This window comes from Juglans microcarpa x Juglans regia, chromosome 2S (genome assembly GCF_004785595.1).
Source record: "Juglans microcarpa x Juglans regia isolate MS1-56 chromosome 2S, Jm3101_v1.0, whole genome shotgun sequence".
Classification (NCBI taxonomy): domain Eukaryota; kingdom Viridiplantae; phylum Streptophyta; class Magnoliopsida; order Fagales; family Juglandaceae; genus Juglans; species Juglans microcarpa x Juglans regia.
In genome coordinates this window covers 22,566,370-22,586,698 of record NC_054597.1, presented here as the reverse complement: position 1 = coordinate 22,586,698, position 20,329 = coordinate 22,566,370, and the positions used below count along the sequence as shown (strand labels likewise).

At 39.0% G+C, this 20,329-nt stretch overlaps 1 protein-coding gene across 2 annotated transcripts; it reads right to left on the bottom strand.

Annotated features, from left to right (window-relative positions):
* Nucleotides 1–3,740: 3,740 nt before the first annotated feature.
* On the bottom strand, nucleotides 3,741–19,285 carry LOC121251549 (auxin response factor 19-like). Of its 2 annotated transcripts, none has more exons than XM_041150825.1 (13): nucleotides 18,456–19,284; nucleotides 16,862–16,974; nucleotides 16,659–16,754; nucleotides 16,522–16,578; nucleotides 16,257–16,412; nucleotides 16,041–16,125; nucleotides 15,745–15,835; nucleotides 15,482–15,646; nucleotides 15,212–15,407; nucleotides 14,613–14,727; nucleotides 12,305–14,115; nucleotides 4,519–4,709; nucleotides 3,741–4,390 (listed from the first exon to the last, which is right to left on the bottom strand). In XM_041150825.1, exons 1-13 carry the CDS (start codon nucleotides 18,496–18,498, stop codon nucleotides 4,270–4,272), a joined length of 3,240 nt encoding a protein of 1,079 aa, XP_041006759.1. In that variant the 5' UTR covers nucleotides 18,499–19,284; the 3' UTR covers nucleotides 3,741–4,269. The 2 variants fall into 2 exon arrangements, with proteins under 2 accessions (XP_041006759.1, XP_041006760.1); XM_041150826.1 differs by lacking the exon at nucleotides 3,741–4,390 and adding an exon at nucleotides 4,879–4,931 and having other exon boundaries at nucleotides 4,579–4,709; nucleotides 18,456–19,285.
* Between the last annotated feature and the right edge of the window lie 1,044 nt (nucleotides 19,286–20,329).

Sequence of the window (20,329 nt, the reverse complement as noted above, 5' to 3'; positions counted from 1 at the left end):
ATGTTCAATTATACGTAATATCTAACTTATTAGTGAGATTAATAAATTTAAATAATAAGACTAGAATAATATAGTTAAGTGTCTAATTATAGTAGTATAAGTAGGTCTAACTTACATCAAATGTTATATTAATTTTATGTTAGACTTTAATAATAAGATTAGAATTTCATTTTATATTAATTAGCAATTTAACATATAATATATAAAAAAATTTATATATAATATAAAAAACTAAATATATACATATATATGTATATACACTCACACATCAGTCCGGTTTGGTTTAAACCGATTTTCAAAAAATGAAAACCAGTACTGCACCGCACCAAATCCACCCCTAGGCATAGAGCCACTGTTATCTATCTATAAGGATGCAACCTTAAAAAAATCCAATCTCTCTCTTCAAAACTTATGTCAACTCTCTTCTTATCTGCAAAAAACTTCATTCTTTGTTGTGTTCTCTGCAAATTCTCCTTCAATAGCCCCATTAGCTTATATCCCTGGTCCTCAATTCTTGATCCACAACCTCATTGGCAGTTGTCCCATGGACATATGACAAAAGCCTTGGGGGTGGACAACCAAACAATGCCTCAAAAGGGGACAATCTAATGGAAGAATGGACTATGGTGCTGTAGCACCATTCACCTATTGGAAGCCACAAACTCCATCTTGGTTCGGACCCAATGTAGCATCTCAAATAAGTCTCTACACACTTATTAAGAGCCTCAGTTTGGCCATCAATCTGCGGGTGATAGGTAGAACTGAATGCCAAGGTAGTATTTTATAGTTGGAACAACTCATTCCAAAAGGAACTTGTGAAGATAAGGTCCAAGTTTGAAACTATAAACTTAGGCATACCATGGAATTTGAAAAACCCAGCAAAGAAAGCCTGGGCCACTCTCACTGCTACATAGGGATGAGCAAGTGTGAAGAAATGGGCATGCTTTGTAAGTTTGTCAATCACAGAAAAAATCACACTCGATTCTTGAGACAATGTCTGACCTTTAATGAAGTCCATTGAAATGTCTATCTAAGGTAAAACTAGTATTGGCAAGGGTTGCAGTAGCCCTACTGAGTGAAGTGTCTCATGCTTTATAGTTTGACAAACATCAAACTCTCTAACAAACCTCCTTATGTCTCCTCTCATTTCGTCTCAATAAAAATTCAGTTTGGCCTTTTGTAGAGTTTTATGATACCTTACATGTCCAGACTATGGGTTGTTGTGTATATGCTACATAATTTTGTCTTTGAAAGGGGAAAAAGGCACCACCATCATTTTTCCTTTCCTAAGTAGCAAACCTTGTTGCACAAAATAGTGTTTATTAGATTTCACTCCAACTTGCAATCTATCATATATCTGCAGTATCTGTGGAGACGATGCATAACTAGCCTTAAATTCATCAAAATCCATAAACGGGTTAGGAAAAAAATCAATGCCAAAGTGGCATTATGCTCCTCTCTCATTGAAACCCCATTAGCTATTTTATTATCTTTTTCTTTGTTGTAGTCCTAGCAACTTTGTGATCCACTTTTGTTAAGCTTCTATACCCACCTTCTGCTCTAATATGAACTTAAATGCTTGTTGGTCAGTTTTAATTTGAAATGACAAACCCATCAAGTAGGGTTTCCACTTCTAAACAGTAGTGGCCAATGCAAATAGCACTTTTTCATAAGTCAACAATAATAAACATCTTCCCTTAAGAGCCTTACTGAAGTAAGCAATTGGTTGACCCTCTTGCATAAGGACTGCTCCCAAATTAGTACCACTAGCATCACACTCCACTGTGAAGTGCTTAGAGAAATCTGGTAGTCTCAACACTGGTGATTGTGTCATAGCTTGTTTCAATTCTCTAAATGCTATTTCTGCTGATTCACACCAATCAAATGCATTCTTCTTCAAAAGGGTTGTCAAAGGTGTTGCAATAGATTCATATCATTTGATAAATTTCATATAGTACCCAATAAATCCAAGAAACCCCCTCAAAGATTTCAAGGAATTTGGAACTGGCCATTCATCGTGGAAGTGATTTTAGCAGGATCAGCTTTAACCCCAGAACTTGATATGAGATGTCCCAAATAATCCACCTCAAATCTACACTTGGACATCTTAGCAAATAGCTTGTGCTAATTCAATGTATCCAATACTAGCCTTAAATACTTCAAATGGTCAGAATAGGACTTGTTATACAAGAGTATGTCATCAAAACATACAAGGACAAACTTCTTTAGATAGGGCTTAAAAACTTCATCCATCAGCCCTTGAAATGGCTCTAATACCAACTATTAGGGAATTCTAGATATACGAAGAAAGAACAGAATGGAAGATGGAAAGAAAGAAAGAAAGAAAGAAGAATTAAGAAACTAAGTTTTATTCGAGGAAAACTCAACCTCGACTTCAAGAATCACAATACACTTCAAATGCCTTCCTTAGTTCTCTCCCAAGTTTTTATACAACTAACAAATGACTTAAAATGCACCGATTTACTCAAAATACAAAACACATCATTTAACTTCTAATAGAAATATTAAGGTTCCGTTAGGATTGAGAAAAACTCTCAACCATCTCATCTCATATCATCTCATTATTATAACTTTCACAAATTTTCATACAAAATACAATAAATAATTTAACTTTTTCAAATTCTAAGATAATAATAATATTAAAAAATAATATTCAAATTGTTAATGTCGTGTTTCGTACACCTTTGGGTTAGATTCCAGCAACTAAGGTCTTCAGGACTGGGCTTGCAAAAATAGAGAAGAAAGAAACTGTGAGAGGGTAGCTTTGGGGCCGGGGAGTCTCTAATGCCAAAAAAGTATTTTGGAAGTTTGTAAATAATTAGAGAGTCTAGAGACGAGAGCTTTCTCGTATCTGAAAATTACTATTTATACTGGGAGCCTGGGGGGATAGATCGTGTATGCTCTCGTGGAGTCCATGCTTTTTTTACTGTTCCTTTTGTCAGAGTCCTTTAATGCGGCGTGCCTCTACAACGTCGTCATTAATGTGGTGTGTAACTCAGGTAGTGGTGCCACTAATACGACGTGGTTCCCTGATTTGCCTTATCCTACTGGTGTCCTCGGTGGTCCATTGATATCACCTTGTTAAGAGGATTGAGGGTCTCCCTTACTTCCCGCTTGTTTACGTGGACAGGTACTCAAGAGCTGAATTTTGTTCGAGTTTTCAGGACGGAGAGTCTCATCCCCCTGGAGTAAACTCTCATATAAGGGTTGCATCCAGGAGTGTCAACCCATGAGCCGAGCCGAAGAGTTTATTTGTTCTGGACTGGACTTTAGTTTCTTATTTGCTTAATTGCTCCTCTCATGCCCATCAAGAAAGTGGGCTTTCGTTTATTTTGCTTCTAGAGGAGTTGAAACGCATGCAAGTCATGATTGTACCGAGATTAAGACCTCTGGGAAAAGACTTACCCCGAGGAAAATGCAGTGATTTATGGCTTATGTTTACCCAAGTGCCCCCATCGTTTTTGTTAACACAAGCTATTATAATGGGAAAATTTCAGGTGTGAGAGAGAGAGAAATCAGTACTATTAGTGTGTTTATCTCCTTTTTGTTTTTTGTTTTTCTAGGACAGCATTACTATATTAGAGGAAGATCACAATGGCAATTTCCAGGTAATTATAAATTGGGAAAAGAGCAAGTACTGGCTACAAAACTTACAAATAGCACTAAAGCATGGTGCATGATCTATATCTGGTCTGGTCTCAAACTACAACTACTACAAATTCTTCAATTTCACATTTGTCTCTATTTTTGTTAGCATATATACAAACATCCATGAAAGTAGTAATACTAGATACAGTCTTATGATATACAAGTTCTGCTCACTCATTTTGAAAAAAGTTAAACCCGTGAGTTTCATATTTGAGGCCACTTTTTTTGAAATTAGTGCATAGAACTTGCACAACTTAACACCGTATAAATCATTTCTAAATAAGGTGTGCTACCATTTTGAGCTCCATCTCACCCAAGAACAATAGCATTTTTAGGATCAACATCACTCCAAGACTAGCAACATATTTCTCCTCTCTGCCTTTGTTATTAGCAGCATTCTCCTGTTACAGAATAACACATCACCGCTCTCCTTTCTCATCTTCTATTAGAACTAGATGAGGCCAACTAGTCTCAGATGGTCTTTAAGAACCCAGAGTTAAGTCAAAGAAACCATTTCATTTTCAATCTTGGAACCCTCATAGATTATATGAGGCAGCAGAGTTATCGTCATACCTCCATGCACCACCACTGTCCATCCCATTACAACCGACAGGCTTGATTTTGAACCCCCGGGATGTGACCCAGATCTCCATCCAAACTCATCTGCTCTACTTCAGCAGATGACAATATCTTTATGCTTTGAACACAGCTTACGAATTCCCTGAGACCAATTAAGAATGTGTAGTTAAAAAACACTGATAAAACAAAAGAATGTATAGTTAAAAAAAAAAAAAAAAAAAAACTGGAGAATCAATACACACTAAAGCAGATTTGGGGGTCTCCACTTACTCCCAAGGATCATCACCAACAAGAAGAATATCATTTTCATGATCCACATAAACAAGTTTCCAGTCATTACGTTGTGGATCTTGTAGTTGCCCTTCAATTCCAAACATGAGGGCAAGATCATGCCTGAGTTCATCATAACCTTTGTAACGGTTTACATCAATACATCTTCCCACAGAGCCACGCTTTTGAACCTTCAAGAGTTTTGAATCAATATTAGGTATCTGAGAATCTCATTAAAAACACGCCTTGTGTATAATAATGATACATTTTTTAATTAAATGGTTGCTACGTGGACAAAAAAATGGTAATTGCAAAGCATTTTCTCTTATATATAAATGAAAAACTTGCCTGACATAAAACCTATAATTCTATGCTGAAAGCATGAAACTTTGCTCCTTTGAAGCAACATCAACCTTCAAAGAACGCACCTTGTGTTATTTCTATGAGACATTTTTCAACTAGATGATTGCTAAATGAACAATAATTTCTTTTATAGGTGAAGTAAAATTTTATTGATAGAAGTAAATAGGGACAAAAATGGACGATAAAATGGCAATTAATAATCATTTATATTTTATATGAATGTAAAACCTATCTGAAATAAAATCTATAATAAAAGTATATAATCTTGGAAGCGTGAAACTTTGCTCCTGCATGATATAGAATCAAAAACGAATAATTATGACCACTTCAATCATGAACCCTAACTGATAAATTTTGGAAGTTTCCTACTTCAAGTTGATATTCCTCCATTTGGCAAAAATAATTTAATTTAATGTATAATAAATTATATACTATACCTGTGCAAAGTCATATGAACTTATGTTCATTCTATGGGTATAGTTTCTTGCTAATACCATTATATATTCATCCATGAAAGTCAATCCGAATCATGGATGTTCCAGACAGTATGCAATACTTACTCAACAACTCCTTGAGAGGAAGGGCAAGATAGGAGGACAACGGGTAAGAAAAATGGAGGTTTGGGCTCTAGAGGGGTTTTGGTGTTGCTCGTATATTAGAAGAAATTCTTTTAAATTTGATCATATAGAGCTACCTCACCAAGAAATACTTGGAACGATAATTGAAAGAACATTACCTAAACCTAAGGATGCTACAAAATCTTTTTGATTGCTCACGTGAGAACTATGATCTTTGGCTTTAGAATTTAATCATTTCCTTGTATTTTGGAAGAACTTCCAAAGTAATCTGAAGGAAGCTGAATCAATATGAATCAGGATTCTCCTTCAATGATTGATCGGTATAAACATCAACAATTTCAAATTGGATCAGTTTCTTCTCAACAAATAAGTACTTGGGCTAATACAATCCTGACCAACGGGGTATAGGATCTATTCGAAGCTGCCACCGGCATGAGAATGACGCAAATCCCAAAATTTTTCAGAGGGGAATACGTTCAATAAAATAATTTCTTGGAGTTATTATTCTCACTATTAAAGTCATGGAACCAATTCAATGCAGTGGGCTACACTTGAACTTGTAGCAACCTCAACTCTTTCACACGAGCAAAATCAGTTATAATAAGTCACCTCAGCTAAAACTAGGAATTTTATCATGATATGGAATCAAATGTCTTGGGTATAAATGCCACCAGTTAAGTTATTTAATCCAGGAAACTTGATATGATTATCCTGAGGATCAATTACACAATCTTTACCACAGATTCTTTTTATCATGAAAAGCATCAGGAAATGCACAAAAATAAAATGTATGGGAACTAATAGCATTTAGTTGGCAGAAAATCCGATGCTCCGAAATTAATCCGATGCATCTCTAGTATATTTTCTCTCCGTACACATTTCTTTCTCCTCTCATGCATGCATGTAATCCTTTCTCCGGCGCTTCTTGCCGGAGTTGATTCTCTGTTTTTTCACCCTTTCTTTCTTCTTCTTTTTCTTTTTTGTATCTTTTCTTCCTTTCTGTGCTGCTGTTTTAATATGGATGTTGATGGAAGCTTTACGGTGGAGTCTAAAACCTTCAGTTTTGTAAAGGTGGCTGCTAATAGCTTTCGTATTACTGAGAGGAGTAGAAGAATGGTTTTGTTTCTCTTCATTAATGGGACGTCAACTTCATGGTTGGCAAGGATGATGGAGGAAGCTCTCGCTTCCCGTGGGTGCCAAGAGTTTTTCAGAAAGTTGTGAGTGGGCAATGGGTTTCTCATACTCCAACGTCACAGGAACAGTAGGGGTTGTTTTTTGCGCTTGGAGGAGTTTTGGAATGGTAGGAGGGGTTTTTTGATTGTTCCTAAAGGTGAGAAGGGATATGGCTGGGAATGTTTTTCTTACCATCTCACGAGGATGGCTATCCTACGTGGGGGTGGTGTAGTTACAGAGAAACTTTCTCCCTCAAATGGTCTCTTTTGCTTCTGTTTTGAGCTCACCAACAACCTCACTGGCAAGAGGCAATTCTGCCATGGAGCCGAGAGGCAAGGAGATCTGTGTTGCAGGTGATTCTTACTGCATAGGTAGTGGAACGTTGTGTACGAAATTGGGGGAGGTGGAAGGTATTTTGTGGGCTATCAGAGCACATTTGTCTGGTGTATTTGAGGAAGTTTCGGTGTTGATGAATAAAGTGGATGCAAGATTTAGCTTGGTAATGGAGGTGGGAAAGGAAGTGGGAGTTTCTAGTATGGGCTTCAGGGGGCCTGTGTGCCCACAAGGAGTAAGTGAGTCTTTGGGCCTCAAGCCCACCAGGCCCATTAGGCCTCAAGCCCCCTGGATAGCCAAGGGGCTCCCTCGAGCCCGTGAGTCCCAGTGTCTAGCCGTAAAGGCTCCCCTCCGGCGATTGACTTAGTTGCCTCACCGGCGGCACAGAACCCACTAACAATCACCAGCGATCTCACGGCGACAGAGAAGCAAAGCTCCCCGAGGCAGAAGGTGTCAATTGGCGTCCCCGTTTGCACCCTGGCCTCGGGGATCTTGCTGGCGACACAGAACGAGTTTTCGAGCTCGCCGATGGCCTAGAAAATGCCGCTGGCCTCACCCAGGCCTCCAGTTTTCAGGACGGACTCACCACCAACAGCTGAGAGAACAATTTTGAGCTCCTTGGCAACACAGAAAGTGCCATCGTGCTTGCCGTATCACAGAAAGGGCCGATGGCCTCTTCCAGACCTCTGGCTAATTTTTTGGGCTTGCCCCCGACCTCAGATGGGAGGAAAATTTGCATGGAGGCTTCGACCTCCACTGGGCTGCCTTGGGTTGTGGGTTCAGACATCCCCTTGCACCCTTCTGGTCCCTCTCAACTCTCAAATGTTCTCATTAGGACTCAGGGATTGCCTATTTCTTCCGATGTTTTGGAGACCCCATCAATGGTTCTGTGTACTGTGGAAGAAGAGGATGATGAGTCATCGATTGAAGGGGCTCTCTTAGATGACGAGTCTTCACACGGTTCTGATCTACAGCTAGTTTGCAAGGAGTATGGAGATGACACAGATCTGGGGGATCCTGGAGATGTTCCTAGTCCTCTATGCTCGCTGCCACCAGTGCCTTCAGGGGCTGGATTACAAATATTACAAAAGGTTGATGTTCTTTGACACTGCCTTGGGATTTCATGTGAAGGTTATGAGGAATAGTTTAAAGCCCTCATCATTTCCATAGAAGCAGGACAACCACATCTTGCTAAATCTGCCGCTAAAAAAGATAGAGAGCTCAAGAGGCTTGCTTGCTCCATTAACTATGATGCAAGAGAAGGAAGTGCAAGCAAGGGAAGACACAATGATAGGGTGAACCTCGATATTCCATGAAGCCCAAGATCCTTTCATGGAATGTTCGGGCTTGAATGATCCAAGCAAGCGCCTAAGAATAAAGAACTTATTGCGAGAATGGAAGCCAGATGTGATCTGTTTGCAAGAGACCAAGTTGAAGTATATCGATAGGCAATTAATAAGAAGCTTGTGGAATTGTCCTTACGTGGGATGGACCACCCTTGTCTCTAAGGGTGCTTCAGGGGGCATATTAGTGTTGTGGGATAAGAGTAGTCAATTTGGTGGAGGATTTCGTGGGTGCATTTTCAGTAGCTTGCTCTCTCTCAAATGTAGATGATGATTTCGTTTGGGGGTTCTTAGGTGTTTACGGGCCAAATCTTGACAACAAAAGACAACTTCTTTGGAATGAAATAGCTGGTTTGTGTAGTTGGTGGGATATCCCATGGTGTATTGGAGGCGATTTCAATGTCACTCAGTTCTTGAGCAAAAGATCAGGGGATTCCAACATGGGCTCAGCCATGGCTGATTTTTCAGCACTTATTTTTGAGTTGGAACTGGTTGATCTACCTCTGGCGGGAGGAGATTTCGCTTGGTCTAATGGGAGGGCTTGGTCTAGGTTGGACAGGTTCATTGTCTCTTCCTCCTGGGAGGTCATTTTCCCCAACCTTTGCCAAAAAAGGCTTTCCAGACTTTACTCTGATCACTTCCTCTTATTAGATTGTGGGGGTCTTCACAGGGGACGAAGATATTTTAAATTCAAGAACATGTGGTTAAAGGTCGACGGGTTCTCGGAGAAAGTTAGATCATGGTGGAACTCCGATCAACTCACGGGCACACCTAGCTTCATTTTTGGCTGGGAAGCTAAAAGTTTTGAAAAATGATCTAAGGAAATGGAATTTGGAAGTCTTTGGGAATATTAATGACCAGCAATTCACTCTCTCTCAAGAGCTGCAGCATTTTGATGTGAAAGAAGTGGGGGGTGACTCTCTCGGAGGATGATAAAGGAAAATGGTAGTAGTAGCTGAGCTGGAAAAAATACCCTTATGGAGGAGATCTCTTGGAGACAAAAACTTCGGACCCTTTGGTTGAAGGAAGGGAACAGGTGCACAAAGTTTTTCCATAGAGTTGCTAATTCCCATTATAGAAACAATGCCATTGAGGTCCTACATTCAAAAGGCAGGGTTTTGATGGATAACGTTGAGATAAAAAATCACATTGTTCATTTTTATGACAAGCTTTTAACGGAGCAATATCAATGGAGACCCAAGGTAAACGAACTAGATTTTGATTCAATTGATCAAGTGAGTGCGGCTTGGTTGGAGAGGTCCTTTGAGGAGGACAAGGTACTTAGTATGCTTAATGGGATGGCCAAAGATAAAGTGCCGGGCCCCGATGGCTACACAATGGCTTTCTTCCAAACTTGTTGGAACATTATAAAGGAGGATCTTATGAAAGTTTTTCTCGAATTTCACTCTTTCATGAAATTTGAGAGAAGTCTAAACACCACTTTCATCACCCTTATCCCGAAAAGGGCAAGGTCAGTGGAGGTGCACGATTTCCGGCCCATAAGTTTGGTGAGTGGGGTCTATAAGATTATATCAAAAGTTCTTGCGAAGCGACTAAGTGAAGTTATGGGGAAGATCATCTCAAAGTCACAAAGTGCATTTGTTAAAGGAAGACAAATTTTAGACTCTGTTCTTATTGCTAATGAATGCTTGGAGTCTAGAGTTAGAAGTGGCACCCCAGGTCTCTTGTATAAATTGGATATGGAGAAAGCATTTGATCATGTCAATTGGGATTTCTTGTTGTACATTCTTGGCAGGCACGATTTCTGGAAAAGATGGTGTCAGTGGATAAAACATTGCATCACAACCGTTAGTTTCTCCACTTTGATCAATGGTACCCTCGAAGGTTTCTTTCGCAGCTCTAGGGGTTTGAGACAAGGAGACCCTTTATCTCCTTTGTTATTCATTATAGTGATGGATGTATTGAGTAGAATGTTGGAGGGGGTGGTGGATAGGGGTTTCATCTCAGGCTTCTCGGTGGGTAGTTCCTTGCATGAAAGCTTATCAGTCGCACATCTCCTTTTCGCCGATGATACGTTGATTCTTTGTGACTCAGACCCTGATCAGATTCGCTCCTTGAGAGCCCTCCTTCTGTGTTTGGAAGCTGTCTCAGGCCTCAAAGTGAACTTATCAAAGTTCGAGCTAGTTCCAATTGGCTTGGTTAATAATCTAAGTGAAGTGGCTACCATCTTGGGCTGCAAGGTGTCACTCTTGCCTATGAAGTATCTGGGACTTCCTTTGGGGGCTCCACACAAATCTAAGGCAATGTGAGATGGGATTGTTGAGAAAATTGAATGCAAACTGGCAGGTTGGAAGATAATTTACTTGTCTAAAGGCGGCCGAATCACGCTTATTAAGAGCACACTTTCTAATCTTCCAACATACTTTTTATCTTTATTCCCTTTGCCTGCAGGGGTGGCAAATAGACTGGAAAAGATCTTCCGTGATTTCTTGTGGGAAGGGCTAGAAGATGAAAAAAAATTCCATTTGATTAAATGGGATAAAGTTTGCACCCCTTTGTCTTGCGGTGGTTTGGGGATTAGAAAATTGAGAATCTTCAACAAGGCTCTACTTGGAAAGTGGCTATGGCGGTATCATAAGGAAGGGGACGCTCTTTGGAGAAGCATCATCGACATTAAATACGGGAGTATTTGGGGAGATTGGTGCTCTAATGCAGTAAGAGGGGCCTACGGGGTGGGTCTTTGGAAATTCATTCAAAATGGATGGGAAGACCTACTCGGTAATTTCATATTTGAGGTGGGAAGGGGCACGCACATCAGATTTTGGCATGATATATGGTGTGGCGATGTGGCCTTGGAAAATGCTTTCCCCTCGCTTTATAGGATCACGTCAGACAAGGATGCTTCTGTGGCTGATAATATAAGCATTTCAGCTAATTCTTTTCATTGGTCAGTGAGTTTTTCTAGAGCTGTATAGGATTGGGAGGTGAACGACATTGTTGATTTCTACAATGTTTTATACGCGTTGAAAGTACAAGCAGGTAGGGAAGACGGACTAATATGGACACTCACTGGGAACAAGAAATTTTCAGTACACTCTTATTACAAGGTTTTTACGGTTCATCCCACTAATGCCTTTCCTTGGAAGAGCATTTGGAGGAGCAATGCACCCCTTAAAGTTGCCTTTTTCGGCCGGTTGGCATCCCATGGGAAGATATTGACTATTGATAAACTGAAAAAGCAAGGCCTCTACTTAACCGACTGGTGCTTTATGTGCAAACACAGCAGCGAATCAGCAAACTATCTACTTCTCCACTGCAAAGTAGTCAAGGCTTTATGGGACGACATCTTCACTAGGCTTGGTATCGCATGGGTGATGCCCAAGAGGGTCTTGGATTTATTGTCATGTTGGAGATGGATTAGGGGCAACTGTCACATTGCAGCTGTTTGGAAGATGGTGCCTCTATGCTTAATGTGGTACATGGAGTGAAAGAAATGGCCGATGTTTTGAAAATAGGGAACGCTCTCCGGATAGTTTTAGGGCCTTTTTCTATCACACTTTGTTGCTTTGGGCTTCTTCTATTGTATTGAATGGGAGGAATTTTAATGACTTTTATGCTACTTTCCGTAGCACGTAGTTTGTAACTAGGCTTTTTCTTGTACACTTCCCGTGTACTTGGGCATTGCCTTTTTACGTGAATTAATATAACTTCTTACTTATCAAAAAAAAATTTAGTTGGCAGAGTTTTAGCTTAGGTTGTCACTTAAGATCCATAAGAACTCAATTTTGAAACTTATGTTTCATTATTCAAAATGGCTGCCAAATCATGGAGACTCAAATTCTTTTACACAAGCAGGGTGACATTACAAAGCATGCAGATGTTAAATTTGAAGAAGGTTAGAATAATTGGGCATAAAACAGTCGCTTTTTGGCAATAAGGCTGCTGACATGGACGTATTTTGCCAATGTTAAAGAGGAAAATATACCTCGCTTTGTAAGGCAGTTCTAAAGCAAAGATAAAAGCAGATCAACAAACCTTTGTATAGGTTCTCATACGTTGAGTCTGGTTAGCCCACATTCCACTGCCAAAAGCTCCAGCTTCATTGATAGCAATATCACCTGAACACCCTGGCTTAAAAGGAATGTTTGGCACCCCAAACGACTGAGAGCTAATCGCAGTAGCGGGCAAATCTGTCTCAATATCACTTGGAGTACCACCATAACTAGAAAGTAAGTTCTGAAGATCTTTTTGCGAGTCATACCCCCTTAACAAAAATGTGTCAGGCGCCAATCCATCAATATTAGCTGCCAATGGATGATTATTCCGAGGATTTGACTGGACATCACCATCTAAACCAAATGTGGGGATTGGGAAGTTCGGCTGGATGGTACCAGCATCCAGACAATACGATGTTCCCGAGGAAGATGCCTCCAACTGATCCGAGATGTTACTTCTATATTTTACCTGGTCTGGTCCTTTTGAGCTGGACAACTCTTCTTTGATCTGTATGACAGATTTGCAATGCAGCTCCTGAATATTATTTGCAGGCTCAACCAATGAGTCACTCACCAATAAGGTTGGTCCTTGATAGTTTCTGCTCAGAAGGTTGGATGGGGAAACCTGGCAATTATTAGAAGACGGTGAGGTTGAACATGAAGGAGCATCTCCTTCTGTAAGACCAGAATGGGCTCTGACTGTTGTAAGTGGCTTGTGCTGGCTCTGGGCATGGTTCAAAGGAATCTGTTGTGACTGCATCAGTGCAGAAGTTGATAAGCTATTACCATTAATATGCTTCGTTGAGAAGCTATGGCTGCTTAACTGTTGAGGCTGATGCTGAGATGAAGGAAGGAGCGGTACTTGCTGGTTTTGCAGATTGGGCTGCTGTTGCTGTGCCAATTGTGGCTGCAAAAGTGGGTTAGCTGGGGAGAGCAATTGCTGCTGATGTTGCAACTTCTGTAGCAACTGCAATTGAAGTTCCTGCTCTGAAAGACCTAGTTGCGACAACTGTTGCAGTTGGGGAAGCTGATGTGCTCTCTGTGACTGGCTTTGTTGCAATTGGAACAACTGTATTGAGGACTGTTGCAATTGTGCTTGCTGCTGCTGCTGTCTTTGTAGGAGACAGGCTTGCAGTTCAGTTTGTTGCAGAAACTGAGAATCTTGTGGTATGGATGTCAACTGCAATGAACTCTTATTATTAGAGTGGATACTCTGCTGAGTTTGGGTATTTCCCATCAGCATTTGCTGTGGTTGGAGCTGAGAGTACTCAACTGGTTGCTGTGAACTTTGGTTTGGAACCTGCTTAGGGGCAACTACAGCATTATTTACAAGGCCCAGATGACATAACTGCTGGTGCTGGTGCTGTTGTTGTTCCAGTTGTGGCTGCTGTTGTTCCTGTTGTGGCTGCTGTTGCTGTAGTTGCTGCCGCTGTGGCAGCTGTTGAAGTTCTTGCTGTATCTGCAGCTGCTGTTGGCTAATAGGATTCTGCATTAATTGCTGCAGGTGCTGCTGCTGGGGCCATGTGATAGGTGGCTGTTGAAATTGACTAACTTGGTTTTGGGCATTTGCTTTGTTAAACTGGAGACTTGGTGCGGATATGATGGGGGGTTGAAAACTCAACAATTTAGATGGATCACCAGCATTAAGGTTATTATGCGGGGCAGTTGAAGAAACGATTGATGGGAAAAATCCAGACTGAGATGCTGAAAACTGATTATTTGGCTGCTTGTTCATCCACTGCACTAAGCTCATACCAGGGAAGATAGAGCTAGAGGCATCCTTCATGACAAAGTCATTGCCAAGCCAAGGCATGGTTCTCTTGAAAGCATTCTCTATGTCATACTCATCATCTGTAAAAACACTTCCAAAGATCACAATAAAGGAACATATCATGCATGGCAGGTGAGCTTTTGCAAATAGATTTTGCCAAGTACTAGTCTTCTAAGTTCAATAGAACCCCCCCCCCCCCCAAAAAAAAAAAAAAAAAAAAAGAAAAAATTCATTCTAGCATTACAGTTATCACCAAGATTAGGGCACCAACTTGGAAAAGATTGACTCAATTAAATGATGATTGGAAACATAAATTTGGGTCTTCTTAAAAAATTCAGCACAAAATGAATCATATCCAACCAAAACTCCTTTCTTTCATCACGTTTGTCTAAACCACTTACCGATCAAAAAAAAAGTGTCTAAACCACTTTATTCAGTTGTGTAAACCTGCTCTTAGATACATTGGATATTTAAAAAAAAAAAAAAAAAAGTTTGTTGACAGTTTCTGTATTAGGCATATGAAGTCATACTTCTCTCAAGTAATAGAGAATCTAGTTACTTGGTAAACATGATTTACCTGGCGGTCTTAAAAATGGAGGTGGATAAATGTAGAAAGGAGTTACAACAGGCTCCGTTTCCCAGATTGAAACTCGGCTTGGCCGTTCACCGGCTGCTGATTCGTCCCATCCAACCTATCAAAAATGCAAATGTTGGTTCACTGTCTAAGTTGAGATTAAAAAGTTAAGAATAATAGTAAATTTTGACTTCAACACATCAAATAGGTGCTATTTGAATGGCATGCAGGTAGAGACTCTTGGGCAGACCCAGAAAGATTGCAACAGGACATTTTAACGCCAGGAACCATAATGTGCATGGCTCCGTCCCTAACTATAACATTCCTAAAACTGCCTAAAAATATAGACCACAATAATAGTAAGCATAACTGAATACAACTTAATTACCAAACACTAGCATACATTTTGAGAATTCAGCCTGGAAGAGTAATTTTCATGTTTCCAAGTTCATATATTTAGATTATTGATGATTTCCACATGAATATTGCAACAATGAACCTAATTTCCAAGTGTAGAAGTAACACACGCCCGATAAGGTGTTCCTTTCTAACATATTAAAGATCTTATTAGAATCCAACGTGTGTTTACGGCTGTAGAATACCTGAAGATTGCGCCACTGTGAATTTTTCCATCCAACAGGATCCAAATCACTGATACCGGTAATTGTACCCATGTATCTGCGTATACTGGACTCCTCAGTCTCAAACATCATTCTAAATCGCATGCCGATTGAAACTTGGGTGTACATTGCTTTATTATATTTGGATAAGGGAACCACGAACTCAGAGGGGCTAGCCCTGTTATAGTTAAATTTATTTTATCAGAGCCTGTCAGCCAAAAGAGAACCTTAAAAAAAATCCTGCAAAAGTACCTTGGGTTGTAAAATATACTAAATGGACTGTTATTTGCAGCAGCATGAGCTGCAGCAGCTAGAATCCCGATATGCATGCTATCACTGGATATGACCAATGAAGAAAGAGCTGGCTGTTGTCTATTAGCACGCTTTATACCCAGGAGAAGCTGGGTTTTTTCATCTCTACACAGAACCAGATTATTTCAGCTTGGTTATAGGAGAGGCAATAATCTAGCAGAACTCTTTCATTTTACCAAAAGTTCAAAACATCTATTTCATACCTTATAACAAGAACAGAATCTCCAGCGAAGAGTCTTTTGGTGCTAACAAATACACTCCAACCAGAGGTCAGCAAGTGCCTTTTTGGTTGGCCTGCAAGTAAAGCACTACGCAATTTTAATGTATTATTTATTAAACCTGTTTTCCGCAGTCCAACTCATACAAACATCCAATACAAGTTCTTGGTATTAAAGAACTCATTCAAAAGAAAAATCAATGGATTATATATTAGCAAAGAAAAGAATGACATTGAATGAGGGATAGAATGAAGTTTATATTCTTTTGAAGGGATCAATACCGCGAAAAATATGCCTGAATGTCCACGAAGTGTCATGTAAATCTCTAGCTACTAGCTCCTGAGCTGGGGGTTGCATTGAGTAATCCTATATAGATGGATATATATATATATATATATATTAAAAAAAAACCCACGGTGATCTCTGAAAGAGGTAAAATTTACTAGAGAGAATTTTCGAATTGAAAAGACATGAAACTTTCAAAAACGGGTACGAACTAGAGGCGGAAAGATCTTCTCAGCTGCTCGACGAGGTACTGAAAAACCACCATGAGTACTAGTGTCACTAGCCGTAAGAGTTTTGCAGAAGAATTCAGCTGGTTGTCTGCTTTGCTTGAGGCCCATCTCAGATGCCAGTAATGCTTCCTTGTCATACTGTAGAACAGATGTTTCAAACAACGTTCTATATGTATGCATGATTACATCTTAAGAGAATTCTGTCAATTATGTTTATATTAATTCCCGAATTGAACAGCTGACCTACTTTGTTTACAGGTTGAAGGGTCATCTGTGCATAGACCTCATCAGTTTCAAGATCAGCCTGATTCAAAATATAAATGATTTAAGACTCAATAAGATTCCATTAATTCAAAAGAATAGCATAATTGTGGAGACTCATACATGCAGTGTGACATTGTGGAGCATGCAAATCAACTTTGATGGAAGGTTAGGATAGTTGGGTATGAAGTTGGTCTCCTGTCGCATTGATGCTGCAACCTGAAAATTTTAGTTGTCAAAAGTTCTATCAGAATCCAGAATCCAGAAACTGTTGCATTTCAAACAGATGAAAAAGAAAAAGAAAAGAAAAGAAAAAAGTGGCATACTTGCTCACTGTGGCCTTGAGGGAAGTAAACTACAAGACTTCCAACTGGAGGCAAAGAAACCAGAGGCCCCGCACAAGCATGCCATAACTCTGAATTAATATTCGTCCTCTCTCCTGTTCTCAATTCAAACAAATATTATCACCATCATACAAACTTCAAAACTGTAGAAATCAGGAGAATTAAAAGATATGGCAATGAAAAGGTCGAATGCTCAAATTCCATAATAGTTTATTTTCCAATGGAACTAGACGATATAATTTTGAATTTCAAATATGGCAATGAAAAGTAAATTCATTTAAATTTGCAAGAACCTACGAAGGTTACTGAAGTTTGGGAAATTGCTACCAAAGGTAGGGTTAAAACAGCTGGTATTAAGCTCAAGGTTAGAGAAACTGTACCATGCTTTCTTTTTACAAACATAATTGCAAGACTGGGAACAAACAACACCATGCTCTAACAAAGTTTTTGCAACATCAATAGCAGCTCATTAGAATAACTGGGATCAACCAAAAACTCAAGAGAACCTTGTGATTGTTAACCACAAAGATAACATGTTCTGTTTTTCTCCATTAAGCACATGAAAATACTAGCAGATGAAAAACTAAAAAATCAGTTTCTACCACGCTTTTAACAATCACTCAATGGATTTAGCACACACAAGTTAGCAAAACTTAGCTTTCAAATTTAAGAAGCCCTTTTCACTTCTTTTTTTTTTTAATGAATGAAGATACCCATCTACGTTTTCACAGTTTGCATAGCAAACCATGAAAAACATAACTTGAAATTCGATAATCATTCACATCAAGTTGTTCAAAGGCACACTGAATTTAGTTCATTGAGTAATAATTTTTGGCTGAAAAGGAACAAGTAATTAGAACAGAGAGAGAGAGAGATCAGCTTAAATAATCAAATTTATATGTTTTCTAAACAAAAAAAAAAAAAATGTTAAATTTATATGTTGGAACTCGAAGAATTGATGGCTAATAAATATTCTTCCCGCTTTAAAAAAAAAAAAAAACAAAGCGAAACCATCTTTTCTTCCTCCTGACTCTGCCGAAATGGTGAAATGAACCTATATATATCAACCCTCCACGCCTGTTACTTACGATTTCTGGACACAGACAATTCGCAACTTTATATCACCACTCATAACCGCATGAGATATAACTAACATCAACAACAAGCCGGTATACACATGTATAGAGTTCATGCGTGCAGCAATACATTTTTCTTATTTCCAACATAAGAGCAAGAGAAAAGTAAACTCTACCACTGAAAGAAACTAAATAGGAAACAACCCACAACTAAATTGAAAACGCAAAGAAATTCAAATAAATTTAAAAACTGGTAAATTTTATTGAATAGTTGAGTCGTGTGTATATATTTTTGAAATAGAAAACAACCCATAACTCTATATCTTAATATCTAATTTTTATCACTTAAGAAGCTGAGAAAATAGCACTGAAGAATCAAAATCCGTGTAAACCACACAAAAAAAGTTTCAAGCAGAACAATTCAGACAAAAAGATGTAAAATAAAATATGCTTTTATATAGAAAAATGGGAACTTTTGCGGTGGAATCAAGTAACTAGACCTTCTCCAGAAATTGGCAGAAACCCATTTAAGGGAGCTTTCATGCTGACAGATATGAAGGCACCAACTGAATTCCGAAGAAAAAATTCAGTCAACTGCTTAGTTAAACGAAGAGATAAAGCATCCCAATAGTTCTAGCTGAAACCCGTGCCAAATTACCAGCAAGGGCTTTAACCTCGCAATCAAACCCCCAACTCCGTATAAAACGAAAAGCACTACTAGGTTCGTCTCTGAGCATTAATTGTGTAAGTTCAACAACCAAATGGAAACCAGCATAGAAACCGAACCACCTTTTTCAGCTATTTCCATTTAGTAAGCGACCTCAAAGAGTCCACAGAATCCACGGCTACTTCTCAAAGCTCATCTCAGAGATATTCCCCCAATAAACGGCAACAAAAGTGAATTCCCATCAAAGAGAACCTGAACATCAGAGATTTCGGCAACCGAAGATTCGAATCAGCAACTGAATAAACACAAGGAGATTCGAATTCCAATGCAATCCCAACTCGGAATCCAAGTTCCCTAACCTCAGGAACCCCAAAACGTCTGAAAACAACCGGGCCTAGACTGTCACCGCGGCTGTGACCGAATAAGTTACCGGCCGTGAGAAATGGTTTGAAAGCTGAGAAATAAAAAGGAAGAGACGGGGTTATAAACTTCTCGGAGTCCGAGCTCGAGGAGATCAAGTCAGAGACTATCTGAGTTGTTGCTGAAGAAATCAGAGATCGAACAAAAAGCAATGCAAAAACGATGCTAATCTAAGCAAAAGGCAGCTTTCTTCTCGTATGAACAAGCAGACAGGAAACGAAACTCTCGAGCACGGTTACATTAAAATAATAATAACAACACCAATTTAATTAATAATAATTAGAAATTACAAAGCTTTTGCACACTGAAAAATTACTAAATAATACTCTTAACCTAATGAATATTAAATATATCTAACAAATATATAAAAATACTTGTTTTAATTACATATTCACGTCAAATAAATAATGCGAATGTTTAAATCAAGTGTCAACCTAGAAGTCAGAACACGGCATTCCTTAATTTGGATGTTACTCTTTTCGAAAAATTATTCTCATTAATTATTATTTATTATTTTATATCTCATATTTTATAAAAAATACTCTTATATTTTATAAATAAAATAAAACTTCACATTATGTGTAGAAGGTATGACTTAGACAGTTACTGATTTATACTAAAATTCTTTCTTATTAAATTGGATCGGAAGCATAATGCCACGTCGCAAAGCATTATGGTTGACTGTGTCTTGTAGAATGATTTTGGGTGGTGTTGAATGATGACGTTTCCCCTCGCTTTCTTTTCTCTGCACCCACCGAACCGCATCTTTCTTATCTTTTGGTTAGTTTTAGGATTGGAAAAATATTTATGTAGTTGGATTTCATATGAACTTGGCTAAACCAAATAGATTAAACAAATAAAAAAATTGAGTGTCATGTTGAGTTGAATAGTTCATAACAAGTCAATCCGAACTAAACGAACAATATAAGCAATCAATTTGTAGAACTCATATCGGACAACTAAAACAAGCCACAGCAGGTCAACCCACATAATAAATAGGTCAAGCACCTTGAGTGGTTTAGTTATTTGGACCGAGTATAAGTCGACTCATATATGGTCCAAACTAAACTAGATCTGATAAGGATGTGTTTTGCACTCCCGCAATCGGGTCCGCTTTGGTTTTGGATGATCCCTCTTGTACTTTAAATCAAAAAGTAAGATGGGTTCAACCTCCTTGGTCGGGGGTTGCCTCTGATACTTAAGTTAGTTACTATCCAAGGGATTCTTCTCGATAACTCAAAAGAGAGGGAGTATGAGTGTACCTCTAGATTCTCCCTTTGTTACTTA